The following is a 20,006-nucleotide window of genomic DNA, read 5'->3' on the forward strand; positions in this document are numbered from 1 at the left end:
AGAACAAGATTAGCTCTCAAAAGAGCTGTTGAGGGGTGCTTTTTTAGCAGTAAGAATCAGCAAGCTAACAAGCCTACAAGAGCCTAACTAAGCTTTCCCTATAGTACTCTGCACAGCAGCTTTCCCTTCTCTAATTACTGCAGGCGCATGAGTGAGTGAAAAGCCTGACACTGCCTGCCTGGAGCTCCAGGAGGGGGTGTAGGCGATTGGCTACAATGTGCCTGCTGACTGTGATGTAGAGGGTCAAAATTGACCCTAATGATGCACTATGTGGGCGAATCGAACTTCCGGAAAAGTTCACGGTTCTCTGTGAACCCGAACCACGGAAGTTCGACGGGAACCGTTCGGGCCATCTCTAATAGATAGTAACAGTATTTTATGCATACAATAATTCTCAGTCAATCCAGCAAAAAAAAACTAATTGATTTATATTTAATTTTCATATTTTAAAGTTGAACTGATTTGGTTTTGTCTCGGATACTGCTGTCACACTGTATGGACAGGGGTGTGAGATTCCAGCCCTGTGTAAACAATTGAACTTACCATAGGTAAATGAGTAGATTCCAAGCTTGCAAGTACGGGATCCTCCCCATATTGTTTGTGGTCTCTGAGGTACTTATTCTGCCAGGTGAACATGTACCTGTATTGCATTAATGTTGTCATACCCTAAATAAATGATGTATGTTGTTTTATACTTCTATTGTTGGATGCGTCAGTTGTACTGTGCATGAACCATCTGTATAGCACTACAGAATATGATAGTGATATATTAATAAATAGGTGGATGCCAAACAATTTTGTGGAATCCTCTTGGTGGAAAGGAGTACCGGTATATCAGAACTACATTTTTGTTGCAGTAAATTTTACTGAAGATTTTAGAGATACGCAAATAAAAATGTCTATATGTCAAACCAATTGAATTACCCACAAATGTGCATACATGACGTGTTAATGCATACATGTTGCCTCATACATTGGTATGTAACTTATTAATAATACATTTGTTCAGATAAAGTAAGGGTTATCATCTCCATCAGTCATTTTAGTTATACTAAAGCTAAATTGTACATGGCACAGTAATGGAGTCTGAATTTTTTGCCTCAGGTCTTTTTATTTTTATTTTTTTTTTAAGTATTGCCAAAATCTGGTTTTCACTTTACTATTCCACAGTGCTGAGTTCTGCTTGATCAAGGAAATAATTGCTTGAGCTTAGCATTAGGCATTACTTTACACACATTGGTCCATGTACAATTAACTTTTTCTCCCGAGCTTTCTTCTAGGAGATCGTTTTTCAACTTTCTTTTTAAATAACTTTTCAGCACTTTCCAATTGAAAAAGTACCAAGAAGGTGTGAAAAGGTACTAATTTAGGTAATATTAAGGTAGTATCTCGTTTCCTGGTGGCATAAAATACATTTTATTGATTAGGTGTGAAATTATCACCTAGGAAAAAACTAAGGAAAAAAAAGTGAATTGAATAAGGGATATTGATTCTTTAAAGAGACTCTGTAACAATTTTTTCAGCCTTAGTTCTTCTATCCTATGAGTTCCTATGCCTGTTCTAATGTGCTGGGGCTTACTGCAGCTCTTCCTAATTACACTGTCTCTGTAATAAATCAATGTATCTTTCCTCTGTCCTGTTTGTCGGGCTAAGGCTTTGATTGTGTGGAATGTGCAGGGCTGCTTGTGATTGGTAGAAGCGATACACACCCTCTGCAGGCCCCCTGCATACTCACACACTATGGTTAGCTGAGCCTATTAGAAGCTGGTTAGTTTGTTTGTAAACATTGCCTAAAACTGTTAATTACAAGCCAGGATTGCAGCAGAGAGTGGCAGAAACAGCACAGAGGGGCACAGGAGAAAATAAGGAATAGAATGGTATGCTTTTTAGTGTAAGAATATTAGAGTACAGATTCTCTTTAACAGCTGCAAAAAAAAATTGATACGTTATTAGATTCTTCTAAAATCTTCCAACGTGTTTCCTTGTTCAGAGCAGTTAACATGTCCTATTATTATAATACCAATATGTGTCTTTTTCCAATACATTCTTATAGAATCCCAAGTTTGACTTTGGTATGTTTCTCTTTCTACAGACTCTGTGTCCACAGCTTCAGGTCCACTTCTAGTCGAAGTTGCCAAAACTCCAGGCTCCAATCTTGGAGTAGCATTAACTACCTCGATGTACTGCAACAAACAGGTCATAGTCATTGACAAGATAAAACCTGCAAGTATTGCTGACAGGTATGGCTGTGCAAAATTGTTTTTTATAGTAGACGGTAGACCACATTAATGAAACACTGTAGTTCAGTGCTGCATAATATGTTGGCGCTTTATAAATACAATAAATAAAAAAATAGTTAATTTACTAAACGAATCCTCATGTAGTACTAGTACTGTATTTACAGTCAGTGTCATCAGTGTACATTTCTGTGATAGCATAGTGATCTTTTTCTCGATGTAGAGCTCTGTGCACAGATGAATATTAGCATGATTGCCGAGGTTTAACCTGTATGTAAAGGCCACCCCCTCCTCTGTCTGCTTATGTAGTGCTGCCAGTCTCTGCCAATCTTCTTAAAGGAAACCTGAAGTGAATAAAATTATTTAAAATAAACACATGACATAGCTGCAAATGAATATTACATACTTACCTCACCGTCAGTTCCTCTCAGAAGCTCACCATTTTCTTCTTACAATGATCCCTTCCAGTTCTGACAAGATTTTTTCAGACCTGAAATATACCAGTTGCTGTCAGTTATATATCAGTAGCTGTCAGTTGCAACTGAATGTGCAAGGTAATGTCCATGTTACCCTATGGCTCAAGTGGGTGATATTACAGTTTAACAGTGTGCTGACCAAGAAGCTGTTATGGGGTAATGCCCATTTGTAAAATGGAGGATGGAAAATGTCAATGATCACAGTAGACAAATGGGATGCAGGAGAGGAGAAAGAGATTGAGGAGTAGACTACACAGGAGGTAAGTATGACCTGTGTATGGTTATTTTGACTTTTTATTCTCAGTTCAGGTTCTCTTCAATGACATCATGATGAGGGGAAGGTAGGCAGAGAGTAAACTCACAGTGGGTGCAGAGAGGGGCAGACGTGGTAGCTACATCCAGTGTAAGCTCTGGTGAATACGCTGATGGAGCTTCACCCCATGGAATACTTCACTTTACTAGTATGGATGAGACCACTAATAGCACGAAGTGTAAGTACAGTCCTGGTGTGGATGGGTTTGGTTTAGTAAATTTAATCTGACGGATTAGACTTTAAATTTTGAATGCTTATTCAGCTGTTTGGGATTGGGTTTGGTATAGCTGTTTGGGATAGCTTTTTAATGTATAGCTATTGGTAAGGTTTTCGGTAACATTCTCATTTGGAGCAGAGGGAGGTGAGCAGGGTCTTCCTTTTTAAATGTAGAAAATAGAGGCGCCCCAGAAGGACACACGAAAAGTCCTCTTCCTTTTTCCTTAAACCAACCACCTTTGCAGCCGTGTTAGGGGTAGGACCCTCTCTCCTCCACAGATACAATATCAAGTTCAGCCACAGCGGCAGGGATTACGTGGTTAGACAGGTACTCCAATCCACCTCCAGAGGCCCCTCCTGTAATTTGGGTGCTATAGTGTATGCTCCAAGCAACCCAGTATAAACAAAAAAGGGAGAAGGGTGCTCTTAGTGGATCTGTTTCAGACAAAATTTATTGGAAGTAGTAGGTTAAAATTGCAGTATGATCACTTACATCATGAGGGCCCCAAACCAATTAGGACCCTCTCTGGCTAGTTCGCTTCCCACCCCTGTGGTACTCAGCAAAAATATCGATCAAAGATGCATAGCCCGCTCTCGTCCCGACTAGTTTCGGCCTCACGCCGTCATCAGGGGATACCATCACGTATCCCCTGATGACGGCGTGAGGCCGAAACTAGTCGGGACGAGAGCGGGCTATGCATCTTTGATCGATATTTTTGCTGAGTACCACAGGGGTGGGAAGCGAACTAGCCAGAGAGGATTCTAATTGGTTTGGGGCCCTCATGATGTAAGTGATCATACTGCAATTTTAACCTACTACTTCCAATAAATTTTGTCTGAAACAGATCCACTAAGAGCACCCTTCTCCCTTTTTTGTTTATACTGGGTTGCTTGGAGCATACACTATAGCACCCAAATGACAGGAGGGGCCTCTGGAGGTGGATTGGAGTACCTGTCTAACCACGTAATCCCTGGCACTGTGGCTGAACTTGATATAGGCTCTTCCTTTTTGTTCACAGTAAAAGACAGGCTGATCTTCCATCCCATCCACTCCCTGACTACTTCTTGTGGGTGATGATGGGATAAGGGGAGGAGCTTTGATAGAACACAGGCTGCTATTCAATCTAACCAAGTTTCATCTAACATTTACACAGGAAATTCCATTGCAGACACTGCCAGCCATGAGATGAAAGTAATAAAGCAAAAATGGTTTAAGTGCAATGCACAAAACTTAGTGAATTGCGAATTAATATATATTTTTCACAATATACATAAAAAAAAACAGTCTTAAATTTGGCTTTAACAGCAGTGCTTGATAGATGTGCAAAGTTTCATCATTTTTATAAAACAAATAATACAGCACAATGAATTTCTTCAAATTATGGAGGAACTTTATCTTAACCACTTCACCACTGAGGGTTTTTACCCCTTGAGCACCAGAGCAATTTTCACCTTTCAGCGCTCCTTCCATTCATTCGTCTATAACTTTATCATTACTTATCACAATTAAATGAACTATATCTTGTTTTTTTCTCCACCAATTACGCTTTCTTTAGGTGGGACATTATGCCAAGAATTATTTTATTCTAAATATGTTTTAATGGGAAAATAGGAAAAAATGTGGGAAAAATTCATTATTTTTCATTTTTTGGCCATTATAGTTTTTAAATAATGCATGCTACTGTAATTAAAACCCATGAAATTTGTTTCCCCATTTGTCCCGGTTATAAAACCGTTTAAATTATGTCCCTATCACAATGTTTGGCGCCAATATTTTATTTGGAAATAAAGGTACATTTTTTTTCAGTTTTGCGTCCATCCCTAATTACAAGCCCATAGTTTATAAAGTAACAGTGTTGTACCCTCCTGACATAAATATTTAAAAAATTCAGTCCCTAAGGTAACTATTTATGTATTTTCTTTAATTGTAAATTTTTTATTTTTTTTTAATTGCAAAAAATAAATAAATTGGGGAGTGTGGGAGGTAATGAGTTAATTTTTTGTGTAAAACTAATGTAATTGTATGCGAAAAATGCTTTAGGGTGTAGTGTTACTATTTGGCCACAAGATGGCCACAGTAACATTTTGTTTATGCGACCTGCAAGCTTCCGGAAGGACGCTTGCAGGAAGTACTATGAGGCTGGGAAAGTTTTTCGGTTTTTTTTTCCACAATGATCGCGCTGCTTCTCATAGAAGCAGCGGATCATGGCGGGGCTTAGATAAACGAACTGGAATGGTTTTTCCCGTTCATTGATCTCCGGGCGAGCGGGCGGCGGCGTGCATGCGAGCGGGAGTGCGCGCATGAGTGAGCGGGAGTGCGGGCAGCGGCGTGAAGTACGGATTTCTCCGTCCCTGGTGGTAAAAGGATGGAAAAAGGGACGGAGAAATCCGTATGGGTGGAGGTAAAGTGGTTAAATACCATCTCAACAGAAGAAATAAACACATTGATGGGTCACTTCAATCTTCCATTGTGGTACTGTCTAGAGCCTAGGTTCTCAAAATGTTGTATGCGTACCCCAGGGGGTACTTCTGATGGTCCAAGGGGGTACTCGAGCTTGATATACAGGGTGGGCCATTTATATGGATACACCTTAATAAAATGGGAATGATTGGTGATATTAACTTCCTGTTTGTGGCATATTAGTATATGTGAGGTAGAAACGTTTCAAGATGGGTGTTGACCATGGTGGCCATTTTGAAGTCGGCCATTTTGAATCCAACTTTTGTTTTTTCAATAGGAAGAGGGTCATGTGACACATCAAACTTATTGGGAATTTCACAAGAAAAACAATGGTGTGCTTGGTTTTAACATAACTTTATTATTTTGTGAGTTTTAACTAATTTAAAAGCAATAGTAAATGCTTGGAAATTGTTTAGAACCATCATCATGTACTGCGATTAAATATATATTTGTCAAGGGGCGCTTGTGATAATGTTTCCTATGCGGGGGTACTCGGGGAGTACAGGGTTTTAAAAGGGGTACATACCAATATAATGTTGGGAAACACTGCTCTAGAGGATATTGGGAGGGAGGGGGTACACTAGGAGCCCTAACATATCACAAATGGGTTTCTTGATCATACAAATTGTGACCTCTTTTTGGGCCCTATGTCAGACTTTTCTGTGGGTCCTTTTGGAAACACCTATTACTTCTGCAAGGTTTCAACTAAGGGTTTGTTTGGAATTGCAAGATCTTGCGTGTTGTTTGTGAAAAAGGTTTTTGTCGTGACTTGAGGTGGGGTTCCCCAGACTAGGGGACAGATAAGGAGTGAGTGAAGTTTCTGCACATAGAGGGGGGGGGGGGGGGGCGGAGGGATCTTTTACTTTGGGGGGGGGTAGGGGGGAGAGTTGGTTTCTTGTTTTTTGAGAGCTGCTGTGAACATTTTCTAATGATTAGCCTTTGTAAGGCGGAATGACTGGGTTGAAAATTTTGAAAAACACAATAAAACTTGTTTGAAAAAAACAACAACAAACAAATAATAAACAGTGGGTTCTATTGCAGCAAGCTGGATTATCAGATTATGATACATTCCTTTCATAAATCCTTGTGTTTGTAAGCCATGCACCATGCCATAGTGTAGCACAGTGGCTCAGTAGCACTCGTCTCTGTCAGCGTTAGAGCCCAGGTTCATTTACTGGCTAGCATGCTTTCTGCATGGAACATAACTGTTATCCTTGTGGTAGGGACATTAGACTATGACTGTGGTACTGACATGATACTGTGGACCCTTTTTTAGGGAACGTTTGTGAAATGAATTATTAAGTGTACTATGAAGTCTTGCGTGAGATGTCATTACTATGTAAATACATAATGATTGTTATGGTTCCTTTATGCAGGTGTGGTGCTCTTCATGTTGGAGATCACATTCTCTCAGTAGATGGGACAAGCATGGAGTATTGCACATTAGCTGAAGCCACACAGCTTCTAGCCAGCACTTCTGAGCATGTCAAGTTAGAGATTCTTCCATACCATCAGACCCGACTGGCCCTAAAGGGACCAGATCACGGTAAGGATATTCCCTGTAGTTGTGACTTGTAGCATGTATTGTGTGTCACATTTCATCGTTTTTGTCAGACTTCTGTGTTTTATTGGGTAAGTTAATGTTGTGTTGTGATAACATATTTACCACGTACAACTAATAGACTAGTATTAAATGCATTCTGGCATTACAATCATATTATGTGCTGACAAATGTGAACAGTAGAAATCTTTACCACTGGTGTACCTAAAAACAAAACGTATTGCCACTTGTGGGTGATATGATGTATCTCAGGTGGGAAAAAAGGGGTCAATGGGCCCTGAAATTATGCTGAGTTATTTAAAAGGATACCCGAAGTGACATGTGACATGATGAGATAGACATCGCATATTTATTAGTGTGCTTGCCACTCTACATACCTGTGTTCCTTTTTTTCTTTCTTTGCCTGAAAGAGTTAAATATCAGGTATGTAAGTGGCTGACTCAGTCCTGACTCAGACAGGAAGTGACTACAGTGTGACCCTCACTGATAAGAAATTCCAACTATAAAACACTTTCCAAGTCGAAAATGGCTTCTGAGAGCAGGAAAGAGATGAAAAGGATCAATGGTTCATAGATTTTAGCTCAATGTGTCATTGAGCAAAAACAATAAAACTGTTAAAACTTAAAAGGTAAATTTAAACATAAAATAAAACTGTGGAATATCTTAAAAAATCATTTTGAGGAGAAGAAAGATAGATACAATTTTTTATTTCATTAGTTTATTTTTGCTTCGGGTGTCCTTTAAATGGTATAATTCGTTTGGGAAATGACTTTTGTTGCCCTGATAAAATACATTTAAATATGTATGAGGCCAAGACCTCAATTTCAGCAGAATGTTTTTTGAAAGTCTGAATTTTGATGGCCCTGACCAGTGAAGGTCTCTGTGCTGAGCAGACTGTACTTCCTGTGGCATTGCATCTGTAAAGTCTTCACATAATGTCTTATGCCAGAGTGCTGTCAGCAGGGTAGCATGGCTTATACTTCCACTACAGTGTATATGTGGTTTGTGAGGTTACTGGAGGACACTGAGTTTTTAGATGTTCTAAGGTCTTTGTCCCTTTGTCTTGTGTGTTTGCTGGCTGTGCATGTGTTTTTTTTTTGTTTGTTTGTTTGTTTGTTTTTTTTCTTGTTTTTTTTTTACCTGCTGGGATTCATAGCCTTCAAGCTGAGAAGCAAAATACTTCTCCTAGATGTGCAGGCTGTGCATCTGAAAACAAATTATTATAACATTCAAGATTATCATTCTATTGTTGTTTAATGCTAGCGATTCCATTTTCCAATTTCTTAAGGTTTTCCAGCGTAAGTTAATAAATCCATTTGTCTATGATCTTTAAAAGACCTTGTGAAAAGCATGGAATTCTCAATATTGACATTTACCATAATATATAGGTTACCAATGTTTACATAATATTTTCCTTGCAATTGACAGCATTTAATAAGTATATCTGGAATACCTACAAGACATAGGATATACAGTATATTAAGCAGACTAGTAAAATAAATATAATGCGTTTAGTGTGTAACAATAAAAGAATATAATAAAAAGAACCTTTGTGTTAATGTTCTTATAATTATATATGATTAAAAAGACTTAAAGGACTACTGTATGGGGGTAGGGGGAAAGAGTTAAACTTACCTGGGGCATCTAATGATCCCCCACAGACGTCCTGTGCCCGCGCAGCCACTCACCGATGCTCTGGTCCCCACCTCTGGTTCATGTCGGGCATTTGCGACTTTAAAGTCAGAAAACCACTGCACCTGCGTGGCCGTGTCCTCGCTCCCGCTGACGTCACCAGGAGTGTACTGTGCAGACCATACTGGGCCTGAACAATACACTCCTGGTGATGTCAGTGGTAGAGAGGGCGCGACCACGCAGGCGTAGTGGTTTTCCGACTTTAAAGTCGCAAATTCCGGAAGTGAACCAGAGGAGGGGACTGGAGCATCGGTGAGTGGATGCGCGGGCACAGGGTGTCTGCGGAAAACCATTAGAAGCCCCAGGTAAGCTCAACTCTTTTTTTTTTTTTTCCCCTACTACCCTACAGTACACCTTTAAAATTAGGTTATGTCAATAAGGTCATATGCTTGAATTATTATCAGTCCAATTTTAAGATGCAAGTTTGTTACTCCCATTAATTACAGTAAAGGCGTTTTTTTGACCAGCCTGTACTCCCATACTCAGTATTTGCTGATCATGATCTGCACAGAGATTGGAGGACCGAGAGAGAGTACCTTAGACGCTGTGGGCACATTTTACAAAAAAGTACCATTACACACTTCAGCTAGTTTAACCACTTCTGTACTTTTGCAAGGTTTATCTACATCCCTTTATATAAACACTTGGTTCTGTGTTCTATTTTTAGAACACGGAGTTAGTATAGCACCATCTTGTGGCCAAAAAGTAAAACTACATCCAAATACACCAGTATACATTTTCCCATAGAAAAATGTAATACATTTTCATTCTATTTTTAACTCCTTCCACCCCTACCCCAAAATAAAATATTATCATCATACATTGTACTAGGGACACAATTTAAATGTTGGAATAAGAATAACCACAACAAATGGGCAAATAAAATGTTTTATCTACAATAGCACATTTTATTTTTAAACCACAATGGCTGAAAGCTGAGAATTTTTTTTTCTTCTTCCCTGTAAAAAGCATATAAAATAATGCAATTCTTAGCAAAAAGTACTACCCAAAGAAAGCATAATTTTTATCCACAAAAAATAATATATAGATCATTTCAGTGTGATAAGTAGTGATAAAGTTATTACCAAATGAATGGGTAGAGCTTTTGAAGGGGGAAAAAAAACCTGTGGTAAAGAAGTGGTTAATATCAATACTCACACCAAGTAAAAACTTTACTGTACATACTAGGCTGAGAGGCAAGTATATTAAAATCAGTAATGCATATATATTGAAATATTGATCAGGACCACTTTTTAAGCACACTTAAAGGATACCCAAGTCAAACATTATAGTACAAAATGAGGCTACTGACATATGTAGCCAAGTTAACAGTGCCTTACCACGCTTTCTGATTACTAAGTTCCGAGAGGCTTGATTCTTCGGTAATATGCTCTGTTAGCAACTATGACTTTAAGACGTAGCTCTGTGCATGCGCAGTTATTTATTTCAAGGCTCTGAGCCTAGGCTTCTGCGACTACGGCACGCGTGCGCTACTGTTACATGGTCCTTTTACTGTCTTCCGAGTCAAGGATCGCCGACTAATAATGTTCATGTTGCTAACAGAGCATAATACTGAAGAACGGAGCCTGTTGGAAGTAATCAGAAAATGTGATAAGGCACTGCTAACATAGCCACATATGTCAGTAGCCTCATTTTCTACCGTAGTAGTTGATTCTAGTTAGTCTGGTTTCCTTTAAGTTTAATAAAACTTTAAGGACTTTAGTCATTGTTTAAGGCTTTTATTGTTGCCTGAATTCTCAAGTGGAAGAATTTTTTTTTTAAATTCTGGCACAATGTTAGAACCGATATCAAGTGCTCACATGTGAATTCTGTGCCACTTTGTCAGTAAGGAAACAATATTTTATGGGTGTCAGACCGTTTAACGAAACAAGTGGTTTTTAGTTCAGTCACCACTTTTGTCTTTAAAGCTAGGTACATGTTGTTCAATATAAGTCATCAAGTTCAATTTTGCTTTAACATTTTTTTCCTGAAGTTAAATTAACACAAAATTATAATGAATATTGCAGCAAATTTTTTTCTTTTATCAGGGCTAGTTCACAGTGCTCAGTTGTGTTGCAGAACAATTCTGTATGTGAACTTACTACCCATACAATTCTATTGGCCGGTTCACAGACCTGCGTTGTAACTGATCACGTTATTCTAACATGCTGTATGCAGGCTTTGTGTTAGTCAATGGCCAGTCTCCATTGCAGTTCACACTCATTAAAACTAATGCATTATGCAACGGACCACTGTGAACCTAGCCTAAAAGACTGACTTCAAAGCTTTAGAGAAAAAGAGATAACAATGCTTTCCACGTTTCTACTGTGCCCTTTTGAATTAGGCTGTTAGATATTAAACTATGCTTTGAACAATCTTTAACCACTTCAGCCTACAGCGTCGAAAATCTTAAGCATCCGAGCAATGTTCACCTCCCATTCATTCGCCAATAACTTTATCGTTACTTATCACAATTAATTGATCTATATCTTGTTTTTTCCGCCACTAATTAGGCTTTCTTTGGGTAGTACATTTTGCTAAGAGCCACTTTACTGTAAATGCATTTTAACAGGAAGATTAAGATAGAAATGGAAAAAAATCATTATTCCTCAGGTTTTGGCCATTATAGTTTAAAATTAATACATGCTACAGTAATTAAAACCCATGCATTTCATGTGCCCATTTGTCCCGCTTATTACACCATTTAAATTACGTCCCTATCACAATTTATGGCGCCGATATTTTATTTAGAAATAAAGGTGCATTTTTTCAATTTGCGTCCATCACTATTTATAAGCTTATAATTTTAAAAAAATTAATAAGATACTCTCTTGACATGTATATTTAAAAAGTTCAGACCCTTAGGTAACTATTTATGTATTTTATTTTTTTTAATTGTAATTTTTTTTATTTTTTTTTAAATACAAAAATGTATTTGGGTAATTTTAGTTTGGGAGGTAAATAGCTAATTTTAGATGTAATATAATGTATTTTTTTATTTAATTTAGGTATGTGGGTGCAGTTTACTATTTGGCCACAAGATGGCCACATTCAAAAAATTCCTAGATGCGAACGATCTCGCATCTAGGAACTATAAGAAGAAGGTGATGTTTCCTGGGGGCAGAAATACCGCGCTCTCTGATGAGAAAGCGTCGGCATTTCTGCCGGAGCCTTAGATCGGTGAATGGGAATTATATTCCCATTCACTGATCGGGGGGGCAGCGGGAGGCAGCGGGAGCGCGCGCGCCCGATCGCGTGCACCACACGGCTGCAGCAGCAATAGGGCGAAGTGGTTAAACACTTGTTTGGGCACAGGGGGCATATTTATCAAAGCTAGTGCATGAAAAATTGGATCAAAGCAGGTGAAGAAGTGAAGACGTTGCTCAGAGCAACCAATCGAGATGCTTAATTAGGGTATGTGCCCCACATTTTTTTTACCAGTTGTGGTTTAACTTGCACTGGTTTTAATAAATCTGCCCACAGTATTATATAGGTAAGTCAGTTGTAGGATCAGCCAAAATCAAAAGAATATTGGAAGTACACTGGTTATAGAAAAAGAGTCCCCACCTTCAACATATTAACTTTTCGTTTATTTGCAGCCTGAAATGAAGACTCACACAGACACCCGAATACAAATATCTTTCAAACTGTATTTACTTAAAGGGACTCCGAGCAGTGCAGAAACTATGGAAAGATGCATATCGTTTTAAAGCTCTCTTTCTCCTCTTTCCAATGATATATAAATCGCCGCCCTACGCCTTTTAGTTTTCACTATTTTCGCGATTGAAATTGCAGCGGCCGCGATTTTGATCACGAAAATAGAGAAAACTAAAAGGCATAGGGCGGCAATTTATGTGTCGTCAGAAAGAGGAGAAACAGAGCTTTAAAATTATATCCATCTTTCCATAGTTACCTTGCAATACACAGGGCGACGTTTTCCTAAAGTCAGCAGCTCCATTCAGCTGAAAAAGTCGCCCTGTGTAATACAATGTAACTATGGAAAGATGGATATCGTTTTAAAGCGCTCTTGCTCTTCTTTCTGACGACATCTAAATCATCACCCTACAACTTTTAGTTTTCTCTATTTTCACGATCGAAATCGCGGCCGCTGAAATTTCAATAGCGAAAACTAAAAGGCGTAGGGCGGCGATTTATATATCATTGGTAAGAGGAGAAAGAGAACTTTAAAATGATATGCATCTTTCCATAGTTTCTGCACTGCTCGGAGTCCCTTTAATGAAACTTGCACAAGCCATGTCAAAGGTATAACCGCAACAGTTCAGAAGAAATCAAAAAACAAAAACGGAGCTTGATTACTCAATCAGGTGTAGCTAATCACCTTCTCCATAAGCCGAGCTAACTGGCTTCCTCCTAACACCAACTGTAATCATTTTCATTTGTTTATTATACAACAGGCACTCCTGAAGCATGCTAGTGCTTGGAAGTACAACTAAAAAAAATATTACTGTCAAGGGATTGTCAGAACATCTCAGGGATGAGGTTGTAGCTAGGCACAAGTCAGGAGACAATACAGAAACATCAGATGCACTATTAATCCATAGCCACTCAGTAAAGTCTATAACTGAGAAGTTGAAAGTGTTTGGTGCTGTTAGGATGCTTATCATATTAGGCTGTCCCTCCAAACTAAGAGGGAGACTTGAGAACGAAACTGGTCAGAAATGCTACCAAGAGGCCTGTGGCAACTTTTAATTAGTTACATGAATTTTTGTCAGAGTAGTCATTGTGTACAAGAGACAACAATGTCAGAAGTTTTCACATATGTGGCTCATATGGGAGGATTGCAAGAAAAACGTCACTCTTTATAAAAGGTCCAGGGCCGGGCCGAGGCATAGGCTGGAGAGGCTCCAGCCTCAGGGCGCAGTGTAGGAGGGGGCGCACAATTCATTCAGCTGTCATTCCTAATTGTGTTTGAAGCAGAAAGAAATAAGAAAAGGAGATACATGGAAGTGACTACAAGCCAGATAACTAGAGATTAAGGTGTTGAGGGCCCTGGGGTGCCTCTTAGTCTAAGAGTGTGTGACGGCTGGGGTGGAGGGATGGAGGGGCGCACTTTGGTGTCTCAGCCTTGGGTGCTGGAGGACCTTGTCCCGGATCTGAAAAGGTCACAGTCTGGATTAAGCTTTGTCAAAACACAGTTTAATAATTCTGAAGCCAAATGGAAAAGAGATATTCTGGTCAGATGAGATCAACATAAAACTGTTAGAATAAAAAATGGATGCAGTAAAATACCATCACCTTCTTGAGCAAAATCTTTAGTCCTCTGCCATAACATTGTAAGTAGGAAGAAGGTTCTCCTTTCAACATGGCAATGACCTAAAGGACACATAAAATCTGACCAAACAATAGCTGAAGGAGAAACAGATATTACTAAAGATCAGTGGAATGACTTGAAGACTGCAGTCCAACTACTGTCAACAGTCACCATCCAATATGACTGAACTTAAACAGTTATCAAGTATAAATTAGAGTGGACAAATATTGCATAGTCTAAATGTACAAAGTTGTTAGAAGTGCATCCCTTATACATCTCTGTGATTCTGTTTTATATTTTAATTACCTGTTTTTTCCCCCAAAATGGTTGCTGTTATATCTTTGATTTGGCTGATATAAGTTTCATTATATAAATAAAGCTGGACAAATATTGTAGTGAGTGGTTTTGCACCATGTAAGTTTGAGGAGGGTGATTCTTTTCTATATACACTGTCGATATGATTACACATATTAGACATTACACAGTCCAAGTTTGCTTATCATAAAACATTGAGTGGGGCCACAGAAACAGATCTACTTTTAAAGACTAAAGCTAGCCATACATCTAGCGATGATTGGCAGATTCGACCAAGAGACATATCTCTCTAATTGAATCTGATTAGAAAGGGATCTATTGGCTGCCCATACACCCCAGGCCAATGCCCGATCTATTTCATGCTGAAATTGATCCGGAATTGACCTTGTGAACCGCTCCCATAATTGGCATCATTCATAAAAGAGCTGTCGGTAAGGAGAATCAATGCGGGAAAACACAGCTGCTGGTATTTTAGAGTGCTGGGTGGACATTCATAAAAAAGTGTTCAGATGCGATAGCACTGCGGAGATTCCCCGAACTAGGCTGGCGGTAGGCTTGTGGAGACACAGGAAGCTGCCGAGTTGGTACATTTCTCCGTGTTCCGCTCTACTGCAGCTGTCTGGGAGGTCTGTTTCTCAATTCACTTACATTGTTATCGCCACATCAGAGGGGGCGATATTTCCCGTCCTCATACCGCTTGCGGTAATCTTTATGAATTACCATTTTGTTACATTTTTTACGAAAATCCCCGCACAAGGCGGTGATTTATCGCTCTGCTCGGTAATGTCAGCTTTTCATGCGGAAAGAGGCTTTATGAATGCCGAACTTGCTGAGTGTTCGGTAAAGTCAGCTGTTTTAAGCATTTCCGCATGCGGAAATGCTTTATGAATGATAGCCAATGTGTGCTTCATTCCTCCTCCCCTACCCCCATGCCCCATGCTAAATACATTAGCTGTATGCCGCTTGCTCTGGGCTCCATGCGCGTCCATACATGCGCCCCACGTGGTTGCTTGTAACATGGGCACACGCGCCCTGTTACTCCGGCAACCATGTGGGGCACATGTATGGAGCAAGGAGTGCAACCAGAGCAAGCAGAAGACGAGCGGTGGCCACGGACAGGTAATGTATAGTGCACTGGGCATCGGGGGGGGGGGGGGTCACATTACACATTGGGGGGACCGTGTCAGGGGTCTCGTCGCGTATATTGCTCATCCCAATATCGCACGCTGTTACCACCGCACTCATGAACGTGCAAGTCAGCCCTTTCTCTTGCAGCATGTCTGATCGACTAATGCGACCAATCTTGGCCCGAAATTGGCCGCATTGTCAATCAGGCATGCACTTGGCGGCACCAATTTTCATCTGATCCAGATTATAATAATTGAATCAGATGGTTGATTGACAGCCAAGTTGTCTGATGTATGGCCACCTTAAGACCCCTCACCCAGCCAAGCTAGGTCCTGTCACCAGACCACCTGGGCAGTAACCAAGTTCTCCATTCAAGCCACAGTGGGTTACATCTTCCACTTTTGATTGGACTTAAAGGAGTTGTCAGCCAAATACTGCTGCCCCATGATATACTTACCCGGGGCTTCCTCCAGCCCCTTGCAGCCGACTTGTCCCACGCAGCATCTCCGTTCGCAGCCACTGACCTTGAGGTTGTGCTCTACTGCGCCTGCGCGAGCGCCACTGTCAATCAAGTACACGTTGTCTGCAGTGTACTGCGCAGGCCCAGAACTACTGTGCCTGTGCAGTACACTGCAGACAACGTGGACTTGATTAACAGTGGAGCTCACGCAGGCGCAGTAGAGGAGGTCGGCCTCTGAACCAGCATAGACCCCGGACTGATGGCTGCGGGCGGAGATGGTGCGTGGGACATGTCGGCTGCAAGGGGCTGGAGGAAGCCCCGGGTAAGTATATCATGGAGCAGCAGTATTTGGCTGATGTTTCCTATAAGAATAATTTGTAGCAATATAAGTAATTCCATGCTTTATGATTGAGAAAATAAAGATGAAGGCATTTTAATTTTGATTTAAAGAGAATGGTTTTTTTAATCATTTTTGGTCTGAACTTCCTTTCCTTTAACACCTGCTTTCTGCAGCTAGGCCGTTTTGCTTCTGTTTTCCTTGCTAACTACTGTCATTTCCGCTTTTGTTCATTGAAATTCAGTTACCTTTCCCTCTTCTCTGGTTTTCTTTTCTGATTTCCTATCATCCCTTCATGCGGGCAGTAAAGGTTCAAAGGAGCAGCGAAAAGCAACCTTCATGGGACAGCTCTGCCAGCAGCCACCGCCGCTTCACCTGCCAACATTATAACACCTACCACCCTGACCATTCCAGGAAGTCAGCCATGAAATGCCAGAAACCACCTCCTCAAAAACTCCTTCGTAATGTGCCACCCTTTCTTTCTGCCTTTTCCGTTAATCCTTCACTTTTGCTCATGCTTTTCCCATTGCAGGCATTAAAGCATTGCTTTAGTCATCCTTCCCTACTAACAATAGAAGTGTATCTGTTACCCGGTCTGATGCTTATGGCATATTATGAACTACACATGTACAGATCTGTGCATATGAGTCATATACTGCTGAAATCTGGAAGCAGACAGTTAAATATCCCCATTTTTCTAGTATTTCACTTAATATGTCCACAGAATTGCCATTTATGAATACTGAAACAGTCATCTAGATTTAATCATTAGTTTCCTCCTCCTACCTGTGTATAATAAGCACAGGACAACTGTGATGAGTATGTTAAGGCTGGATGTCAGATGAGCAGCCAAATAGGCCTGTATGTGGCCGTAGCTTAGAGCTCATTAGTGAAGGCAGCGCTGCTGCTTTGGTTTGCTACATCAAATAAATGACTTCTTAGCTATGAGGTGCAAAACAGATGCACCTCATTTGCTTGTGTGAAAGATCAAGTATGGAGGTTAAGAAAAAACATTCAATGAAAAGTGCTTATTAAATTGGCATGTAAGCCGCATTGGCGTCACTCACCACTATAGTTTATGATGGAGTAAAAGGGCCTTGTCCATATTCTAAATAATATATCTGCATGTTGCTTATTATTTTAGATCAATGGTTTATCACATGGCGTATTATGAATACATTAAACATCGGCAATGAATTCTTGTTCACCACCTTTAGATTTTTCCACATTTTGTTTTGTTACAACCTGGAATTGAAATGCATTTAATTGAGATTTTATTTCTCCCAGCTATAGAAAAATAGTCCACAATGTCAAAGTGAAAAATAAAAATGACATAGTTTACTAAACCAATACCAAATAAAAAACGAAACAGAAAAGTCTTGATTGCATATGTGTTGGCTTCCTTTGCTGTGAAGCACGCAGATAAGTTGCATCTTTTGTTGACAGGAAGCCACCTGTGTGAACTGTCACCCCGGATTGGTAAATAGAGAACATAATGTACAGATACTCATCACCAATGGCTTGTACACATCTGCAACCACTTTGGTTGAATAGAATTTGTTCCTGATTGTTACCTTTCCAGTATGTGTAGAGCTGTCCCTGTGATGCCTGCAAGCTGGCTGTTGGCAATCAGGCTTGCTGGAGAACCACACACAACCACTGTTACCGTTTGCTGCAGCTGGCTTGTGTTCATCATCTTGGCCCTTCCTCTAAAGCAGGGGTGTCAAACTCAAATACAATGTGGGCCGAAATTGAACACTGTGACCTAGTCATGGGCCAACCTCAATGTCTAGTGCCCCCCCCCTTTTAAAGTTTCCTGGTGTCTAATTGCTACCCTCCGACCCCTATACAGTTCCCCAGTGTCTAGTGGTCCTTCTTCCTCACAGTTACCTAGTATTTAGTGCTTTCCCACTGCCTCCCCTATGTGGCTTCCCTTGTGTCCTAGGGCTTCACCTCCAATATAGCTTTCCTGATGGTCTAGAGAGGGCCAAACATAATGCAAAGTGGGAAACCACTTGGGGGGCCAAATTTAATGGCTCTGGGGGCCAAATTTGGCCTGCAAGCCGGAGTTTGACATGTATGCTCTAAAGGCTAAAAAAAGATGTACAACAAAAGACTAAGCAATGCATTTTTACAGGGTCTGATTGGACAAAACCATTTTTAACTACTGTTTTAGTCAATGGAAGCCTAGAACGCTCTCCCTATCTATGTGACTAAGTAAAGAGGGCATTTGGGTTTTTTTCTCTACTTTCTGCACTATAATTACCACACTGCATAGTGCAGGTGAAATGTTACTGGAAAGGTCATTTTTTTTATTACATATATTCAGTTTGACACGGTGGTGTGTGTTAGCAACAAAAAAAACCTCAACGTGTCACATATGAGCGTTGCCGCCGCCATTCTCGGATGTTAATCAATAGCCTCTCCATCGCCAAACTATGCATTTTTGTTGATGACAGACTATAAAATTAGTTTTATGCAAATGCTTGCAAATGTATGACTAATAAAGACGTATTTTTTGTTGTACCATGTAATGAAAATGGGCCCTATGTCAGAATAGCAAGTAGTCAGTTGTTAATATGAAAGATATGCAGAGATCAACAGTTGACGATAAAAACCATCCATTCAACAAATGTGACCCAGACATCTTATGTGGCAGGCAGAAAGCATAGAAAAATACATTGTGGTTTGAGGAGACCAACATTTGATTTTTTTTTTTCTTCTTCCTAACCAAAAATATTATAATGATTTGTCATTACTGCTCATACTCAAGCCAGCACAGTCCTCATGGTGACACATAATTGTGCTAGCATCTTGTCATCAAAAGCAATTTAGATGGCAGAGGCTTGGGAACGTGGCAACAATGAGGTTAAAATAAATTAAGCCAAATGCACAGCAGCTCTAGAATAAAGACCCAAGATTGTCAGAGATTCACCTTAAAGCAAGTTGTCTTTCCAAATGATGCATTGTTTTTTTATACTGGCATTATTTATAGCCAAACACCTAAATTTTCTAAGAAGGTCCCAGGTGGTGGCAGTGGTGGGATTAAATGTATCTGTGCCGCCTAAAAATGCTAGATCTGTTGCCAAACCTTTGTGCCACATTATTTTGCTTCTTAGGTCTCATTCACAGTGGGACGTTATGGTCGCACGTTACAAAGTTTTCTAACACCGCTTACCGCACTGCAATGCTAATCCCATGGGCCGTTCACAGTGCGACGTTAAAGTCGTGTTAAAAATTTTTACGCTGTGGTAACTCACTGCTTGCAGTGCGTTACCTCTTAACACAGACACGTTGCGACTTTAACGTCACATTGAAGCGCAATGTCCCACTGTGAATGCGACCTTAAGGGAAACCTGAATTGAGAGGCATATGGTGGATGCCATATTTGTCTTTCAAACCATACCAGTTGCCTGAAAGTCCTGCTGATCTCTTTGGCTGCAGTAGTGTCCCACACCTGAATTAAGCATGCAGGTCATCTGATCTAAAAGTATTATCACTGAGGATGAGCAGGACAGTCAGGCAATATTGGTTCAAA

The 20,006-nt window shown here is 40.1% G+C and overlaps 1 protein-coding gene across 12 annotated transcripts in view; it reads left to right on the forward strand.

The window, feature by feature from the left end:
* Positions 1–20,006, forward strand: part of GRIP1 (glutamate receptor interacting protein 1) — a 799,607-nt gene that overhangs the window by 689,900 nt on the left and 89,701 nt on the right. For 8 of the 12 annotated variants that reach the window (XM_068276727.1, XM_068276725.1, XM_068276726.1 and 5 more), the window contains exons 8-10: positions 2,093–2,240; positions 7,080–7,249; positions 16,774–16,929. In XM_068276727.1, the coding sequence (XP_068132828.1) occupies positions 2,093–2,240; positions 7,080–7,249; positions 16,774–16,929 (474 nt within the window). The remainder of the gene's footprint in view (positions 1–2,092; positions 2,241–7,079; positions 7,250–16,773; positions 16,930–20,006) is intronic. The other 4 variants (XM_068276731.1, XM_068276733.1, XM_068276732.1 and 1 more) reach the window with 1 other exon arrangement.

Source organism: Hyperolius riggenbachi, chromosome 3 (assembly GCF_040937935.1).
Source record: "Hyperolius riggenbachi isolate aHypRig1 chromosome 3, aHypRig1.pri, whole genome shotgun sequence".
In the NCBI taxonomy this organism is placed as follows: Eukaryota; Metazoa; Chordata; class Amphibia; order Anura; family Hyperoliidae; genus Hyperolius; species Hyperolius riggenbachi.